Source organism: Lygodium microphyllum, chromosome 26 (genome assembly GCF_053477565.2).
Source record: "Lygodium microphyllum isolate KBCC chromosome 26, Lygodium_microphyllum_v1.1.10, whole genome shotgun sequence".
Taxonomy (NCBI): domain Eukaryota; kingdom Viridiplantae; phylum Streptophyta; class Polypodiopsida; order Schizaeales; family Lygodiaceae; genus Lygodium; species Lygodium microphyllum.
Window position 1 is genome coordinate 112,909,109 of NC_141160.1, and position 7,507 is coordinate 112,916,615.

The following is a 7,507-nucleotide window of genomic DNA, read 5'->3' on the forward strand; positions in this document are numbered from 1 at the left end:
CGCAAACAGGTATTTGTTGGCTACAGCTCCCAGTCCCAAGGCTACCGACTCTATGATCCCGTCAAGCGGGATGTATATACTAGCCGTGATGTGCGGTTTGTGGAGATTCCGGCTTCTTCAACGGGTGAGGAGCATCCCGTTCTTGGAGATCCAGGGGAGAGTTTGGCTCCTTCTACAGTTCCACTGGAGCCTGTGCCGTTTGATTATGATTCTGTTTCTGACACAGAGTCTACTGTTCCACCGGATCCTTCTGAGGAGTTACCACCGATGGACATTCCAGAATCTTCTACTGATGGAGAACGACGAGGGGAGGTTCGGCCTCCTCCTCGCTGGGCCCGTGACACACTCCGTGATTCAGGGATCGAGGGGGTTCCTGAGGAGTGGGGACCGCAGGATGGTCCGCGGCGGTCACGGAGGCACCAGGCGCATTCTTCGGAGCTAGTGTGCTCCAATTATTGTTTGATGTCCCGAGTTATGCAGGATCGAGAGCCCACCTCCGTGAAGGAGGCTTTACAGTCCGCCCCATGGAAGAAAGCTATGGAAGCTGAGTTGGAGGCTATTGAGAGGAATGGCACTTGGTCACTTGTGCCACGCCCCCCGAAGAAGAAGGTGATTGGAGTCAAGTGGGTCTTCAAGACCAAATATCTCAGTGATGGTACTTTGGATAAGCACAAGGCTCGCCTTGTTGCTAAGGGTTTTGCCCAGCGCCCAGGGATTGACTGTCATGACACCTTTGCCCCTACAGCTCGTATGGCAACCATTAGAGTTGTTCTTGCTTTGGCTGGCCATAGGAGATGGCCTGTTTATCAGCTGGATGTGAAGTCGGCCTTCCTTAATGGTGATTTGAAGGAGGAGATCTACGTTGAGCAGCCTCCTGGCTTTGGTTCTTCGGACGGGAAAGTCTACAGGTTGAAGAAGGCCCTGTATGGTCTCAAGCAGGCCCCGCGAGCTTGGAACGAGAAGATTGATTCGTTCCTCCAGACTCAGTTGGAATATCGGCGGTCCAAGGCCGATCCGCAGCTGTATGTTCACACTTCCGAGGATGGTTGTGTGCTGTTTGTATTATATGTTGATGATTTGATTGTCACAGGTGATGATGCACAGCAGGTCCAGGAGACAAAGTCAGCTTTACATCGGACGTTCGAGATGACGGATTTGGGGCTACTCCATTTCTTTTTAGGACATGAGATTTTTCAGTCTCAGAGGGGGATCTTTCTCTCCCAACAGAGATATGTACAGGAGCTCTTGGTGACTTTTGAGATGGAAGATTGTCGGGCCCTCTCTACTCCTATGGATCCGAACTGGAAGGCCACTTCCCACTCAGCTTCTCCTTTGGTGGATGCTTCCCGCTATCGACAGTTGATAGGGTCTTTGATTTGGCTTCTCAACACCAGGGTTGATCTATGTTTTGCTGTTGGGCTCTTGGCAGGGTTCATGAGTGAACCTAAGACGGTGCATTGGCAGGCTGCTCAGAGGATACTTCGGTATCTAAGGGGGACGTCTGATTTGGGGATTCATTACCCCGCAGGGACAGATGGGTCAGATCTTGTACTTGCAGGTTGGAGCGACTCGGATTGGGCCGGTGACGTGGACCACAGGCGGTCTACAACAGGTTACTGCTTTACTTTGGGTGCAGGTGTTATTTCATGGAGTAGCAAGAAGCAGCCCACGGTAGCCCTTTCGTCTACTGAGGCGGAGTATCGGGCCGCATCTTCCACCACATGCGAGGTTGTGTGGCTTCGGAGACTGTTGGAGGAGCTTGGGTGCCCCCAGACTCGTCCTACATTGCTGCGATGTGACAATGAGAGTTGCATTGCCTTGGCAAGGAACCCTGTTTTTCATGCCCGGACGAAGCACATTGAGAAAAGCTTTTGGATGAGACCATCACTGTGGAGTATTGCAAGACGGAGGATAATCTTGCGGATTTGTTTACGAAGGCGCTTCCTCAGGCTCTACTTCGGCAACATTCCAGATCCCTCAGGCTTCTGCCCTGTCCAGGCTCTGAGAGGGGGTGTCAGAGATCATAGCCTGTCCAGCTGCAGCAGTCGGACCAGCAGCACTGCTGCACAGTCGGACTGTGCAGTCGGACTGCCACGTGGCAGTCCGACTGCCTGCAGCCACTTTTACCAGGCTGCGCCCCAGTTTTGAGCCCCATTCCAGGCAGTTTTTCGCCTATTTATTGCTGACGTTTTTCAGCACTCTCCCGATCATTCTCTGTCGCAGATTACAGACCGGTGCCGTGCAGATCTCTGTCTCTGTTCGCAGATTTCAGACAGCAGATAGTGCAGACTGCAGCAGACTTCGAGGTGGACAGCAGGTCGCATCGTCGAGGTGGAGACACGCAGTCCAGCGCACTGCGCCCGTGTATATCTTTGTATTCAGCATTCTTTATACAGCAGATCTTCAATGTACACTGTCTCTTTCTCTCCCTTCTCTCTCTGCGTTCTCTCTCTCTCAGTCCTACGCTTCCGCACCGCTGCACTCTGACAGACACGTCAGCTACGCCTTGGTCCCCGGAGGCATGTAAAACCTTGGGCTCTAATACCAGTTGTTGGAAGAAGAGCAGCACAATTGAGAGAGATGGGGGTTGAGCAGGAGTGAGCGAGAGAGAGTGTGACGGCTAAAGAGTGAGCAGAGTGAAAGTACAATTTGGTTAGAGTGTACCAACAATGTGTTGGTACACAAAGAATAAAATGTATTTATACTTAGGGCACGTAAAGGATGCATTCACATGTACAATGTGCGTGTACTATACACGAGGGGTTTAAACCGGGCCTTAATCCCAACGAGAGAGATAGAGAGAGATAGAGAGAGAGATCTTACCTAGTGGTTAAAAAGTTTGGGGCAACGGTGTTTTCAGATAGGGAGTTGTGTTTCCCACAATTTGAAGAGTTATTGTAAACTAATTCCAATCGTTTCCAGTCAAGAAAGCGTTTTCCAGGCTACGTGGACTCCAAAGAAGAGTCATCTGATAAAAGCAACCAGCAATCGCTTGGTTTTTTTAAAAGTCGTCTTTTTTTTTAACATCACATTTCAAACAAGGTTTTCATATGTCTATTTTTCAAATACTTGAAAAAAATTCCAAAGGCATTTGAAAACTATGATCATAACAACCAACCCAACCAAGATACGACAAAGCAGGTACCAAGTACCACTTGAGTAGCAAAAGATCCGCTTCACTGCTTATCAATGCTTAATGCCTATTGATATTCCACCATCAATGAAACATCTAGAATCCAACCTATACACAAGGTAAAACCAGCCTTCCTTCTCGGATAGGGTGGCAATTCCTAATCAAGCATCTAATTATAGCGATCTATAAATAAACATAGACTCAAGTACACACTTTACCTTCATAATCTTGAACAATAGACGCCCTGTTGGCCTCGAGACTAGCGCCCCTTTTGGTACTCCTCTAGCTTTATTAACTAATGGATTGTGTAGAAGCTGAGATTCCACAATCTCCTTGGTTGATCCAAAAGGCCCTTTCGGTACTCCTCTAACTTTATTGACTAATGGATTGTGTACAAGCTAAGATTCCACAATCTCCTTGGTTGATCCAAAAGACCCTTCCTATAGATGCAATTAGTAAACAAATTGGGCAAATTGCCCCTTGATTTTCACTCAGGACTTGCTTTAATTGGATCCCAACTAGCCAAGTGCTACCCCAAATTCACAATGGATGGTTTGGCATCTGAAATCCCTGTCAATACCACAAATTGCAGGTGTTGGTTTCAATGTACAATGCCTTCTACTAATGGCACAAGTCTTGAAGTGGTTGTTAAACCCTAATTTCTGTAAAAATATATGATTTACAACCAAATTTCCTCTATTGTCCACCAAATCTAGTTGAGATGCTCCAAATGGCTAAGCTGAGATCTTTTGAGAATGGTTAGAGAAGTCGAGAGAATGCTAAAAAGAGAAAATTTAGAGATTCCTTGCGAAAAATGGCTAAATCCTGTCTTCAGCCCATCAAATCTGCCCTTGTAGCTACTGCCGACTACCGAAGAGGCCCAGAACTGCTACCACCAATCTCAAGATGCTATCGCCTAATCCTAATGGTCCTTCTCCTACTAGTGACTAATCCCATAGGACCTTTGGCTACTGTCTCTTACAACAAATGGCTGAAAACTCGTCTAAGTTCTAATCTGCAACACACACACACACACTCTCTCTCTCTCTCTCAAGCTAGAAACTGACCGAATGGTTGAAACCAAGCCCAAAAAAACGTTTCTCAATTTGTATGGGCAATTGTGCCAAGTGGCAGTCTTGTCGTGCCTATTTTCAGCATTATCCAACCATTAAATTAATTTCAACTCTTCTAACCTTGCCCAAAATTAGATGGACCCATCCATAATTAAATTGGCTGGGCCATTTGCAACCTAGAGTGGTCCCAACCTCTGTTGACCCTTAGACTAGCATTCCCTAGTGTCACCACTGACACTTATTGTCCAAACAACTATCCTAGGGTCAAAACTAACACCGACTGACCACCAAAGCCCGGCTAGCATAACTTATCACAACTTTTACCTTTGGCACCCGCTGCATCCTCGAGGTCTTTGGCCTATTACCATGATGAAATAACTGCCATGTGCATCACATGTGCTAAACAACCTTACACATTTGATTAGTAACTTGGTCAAATGTTATCAGGAAGATTAAAGCATCTCAAAATTTCACGTCCTCGTGACATGAGGCATGACACACGATATATCCTTGAATATATAGGTAATAGATATCAGAATCACCTCCTAGCCATTGAGCCAAATGGCCTCACCCCTAAGCCTATGAGCTCATATCGGTGAAGACCACATCCCAAAAGTTAGCATCCCATACCACTAGCGTTTCAAGACGTGTCAACCTACGGGTCAAGAGTCCAAGAGAGATGATCACCCAGTGATGAACAGGACGCCCTTGGCAAAAAGCAAGTCTAGTGGACTTCCTCTGCTGCAAAAGTTGGTAGCCTAGCAGCAAAAACTGCTGCTCAGCACATAAAAGGTGCTGCCCTTAAAAAATGAAGCAAGCTAATGGATGTTCAGAGGGTAACAAGGGCTGGATCAAACCCAAAACTGCCCACCTTGATTAAGGACACATTTGCAGCACGTAGAAGATGTCACCCAGCTTGACCACATAGAAGATATGTGACAGTGTGCAACGGAAAGAAAAGCAAACATGGATGAATAGAGAAGAAGCAGACAAGAGAACGCAATAGAATGAAAGAAAAAAACTGACAGAAGACTAACTGATACAAGGCTGCAACAATCAGCCTCAACATGCAACTCAAAGTGGTAACATGGACACTAGACAAAGGTAGGAGGGTGAGAAAAAAAGAGACAGAGGGCTGGCTGAATGTGAAGAGACTTAACTCTGGAGAAGATAGGCAGCCTATGAATAGGCAAAACGTTCAGCAGCTGGCTGACCTCCATTTAATGCCAGTCAGACCAGCAAAAAAGTGCAATAAATGCTAAATAAAATAAACTAAAGACTACCTAGCTGACCCTAAATGTTCACCCTGCCCAAGACAATAGATGCCTCCCAAAAATAGAGTGAACAGACTAGACTAGTCATATTGACTGAAATGCACTCTCCAAATGTTCATGTCGGACTCAAACTACGGCTCACAGGCAGGAGATGACCATACATGACAAGTGACTACTAACAGTATCTTTTCTATTTTTCAACAAAAAGAGAGAGAGAATCTTGAACTGGCTCTTCGTCTTGGGAACCCAGAGGAGCAACCATATTGTGCAAAATGAAATTTGCCTCAAACTTCACCATAAGATGCATGAAAAGAAAGATGATTGTGGAAACAAAAGACAGGTGAACAAAGTCAAGTTACTTGAACACAAGGGTGACCCATGAAAATTGCCCCAACATCTAAAAAGAGGCTGCCGATTGGCTTTCCAGCAACACCTCCCAAAACCACACAAACAAGCAAAAATAGGTATGGCCCAAGTCCACCAACACAAGGGCCATTCATGAAAATGCTCTCAACACCAAGGGGGGCTACCAATCTGCTTTCCAACAATCAGTCATGCACCTCCCCAATCCAGAAAAACAAGCAACAATAGGTATGGCCCAACTCGACAAGTCTGAAAAGACATAGATGCCACCATCCCTAATCTGTACAACAGCTGTGTGCCAGCTCACAAGCACCACAAGAAAAGAAGAAGTATAGTTGATGTTCCACAAGCTATCATGCTCCTCCTCCATGCTCAGCAACAGTAGGGTGATAGCTTCACCTTGGCTGCCAAAAGGACTGCCAGATACCAGGTTAACACAAGAAAACAAACACCATCAACGCCTTGACTAGCATGCAGGTGGTCTGCAGAAATAATCCCCAAGAGAAGGCAATGCTCCTGGAAAATAATGAACATTACTAGGTTTCAGGCAGCTCCTGACCTCATCAGCAGATTACTTATGATGCCTTTGCCCTCTGATGCAACTATCCATGGCAGCAGTTAACATGAACAACTTATGCTAAAGGCTCTATACCGATCTCAGACGACTGCTCCAGAGAAGAAGTAAACAGCAAGCAGAGTTTGCATTTACATGGTATCCAGCCCCTTGGTGCAGATGTAGTGGCCATCTCCTGCATGACTAGATATACCGCCACAGTAAAGAGGACAACAGCTCAAAATGCCTCCACTACCATAAACGCAAACACAAATGCCGTGAAGCATGAAAACATGGGCACAATGAGCCCATGCAGTTGCAGACTTACACACAAAAGAGCTAATGAGTAACAATGATGGCAGGACACAACGGGGGCCGCTAAATAAATGGTTACATGTCAGGATATTCCAATATCAGCCCAGACTCTCTGCCAACTCGCATGAGGAATAAACGCTAGTTTCGAATGACAACTAAACGACTTCATGGAGTCTTTCTTACGATTGTAAACATAATCCAAGTGCAGGCCATTGATTTTCCATGAGACGAAAATGGGTTACACGCACTAGAAAGAACAGAACAAAACACTGGCAAATAGTCTGTAGACGATATAGTGGTAACGAAGAATTATAGACCCTGTGGAAGGGGAAAAATGGAGGCACAAGGAGTTACTGTAGGAAGGGATTTCGATTCGGGGAGCGCAAGCCAGGCGATCTTCTTGGTACGGCCGACGCCCTCTGATGGAAGCAGAGCCGGGGCGAGGCCGCTCATGATGACGAAGATGAGCAGAAGGAAAGGTTGCAGCAAGCTCCAGGGCATGTTGAAGGGGGGAGTTAAGATGGGGCTTGGCTATGGCGATGATGAATGTGCAGGCGAGGATTGTTAGGCAGCGGAAGAGGTGGCCGATAGCCATCCCCTCCGTCCCGTGTCGACGATCACTCTTGAGGGAGGAAGAGAAAGGGTCGCATTTGGTTTCCGACAAGTGAGGAAGCGCGTGAACAGACGTGAAATTCCGACGATTCTTCGAGGGTACCCTCGGGCCTCACGTTTCCTTTCTTGACGGTCCAAGTTGGACCAACTACGAGAACGGTGGTGATCACTGAGACCCGGTTCG

The 7,507-nt window shown here is 46.8% G+C and overlaps 1 protein-coding gene across 2 annotated transcripts in view; it reads right to left on the minus strand.

Moving 5' to 3' along the window:
• The window catches only part of LOC148013694 (putative protein phosphatase 2C 76), a 44,551-nt gene extending 37,044 nt beyond the window's left edge, over positions 1–7,507 (minus strand). The window contains exon 1 of one of the 2 annotated variants that reach the window (XM_087667779.1): positions 7,066–7,507. In XM_087667779.1, coding sequence (XP_087523905.1) covers positions 7,066–7,306 — 241 coding nt within the window. In that variant the 5' untranslated portion in view covers positions 7,307–7,507. The remainder of the gene's footprint in view (positions 1–7,065) is intronic. The other variant, XM_087667780.1, reaches the window with a different exon arrangement.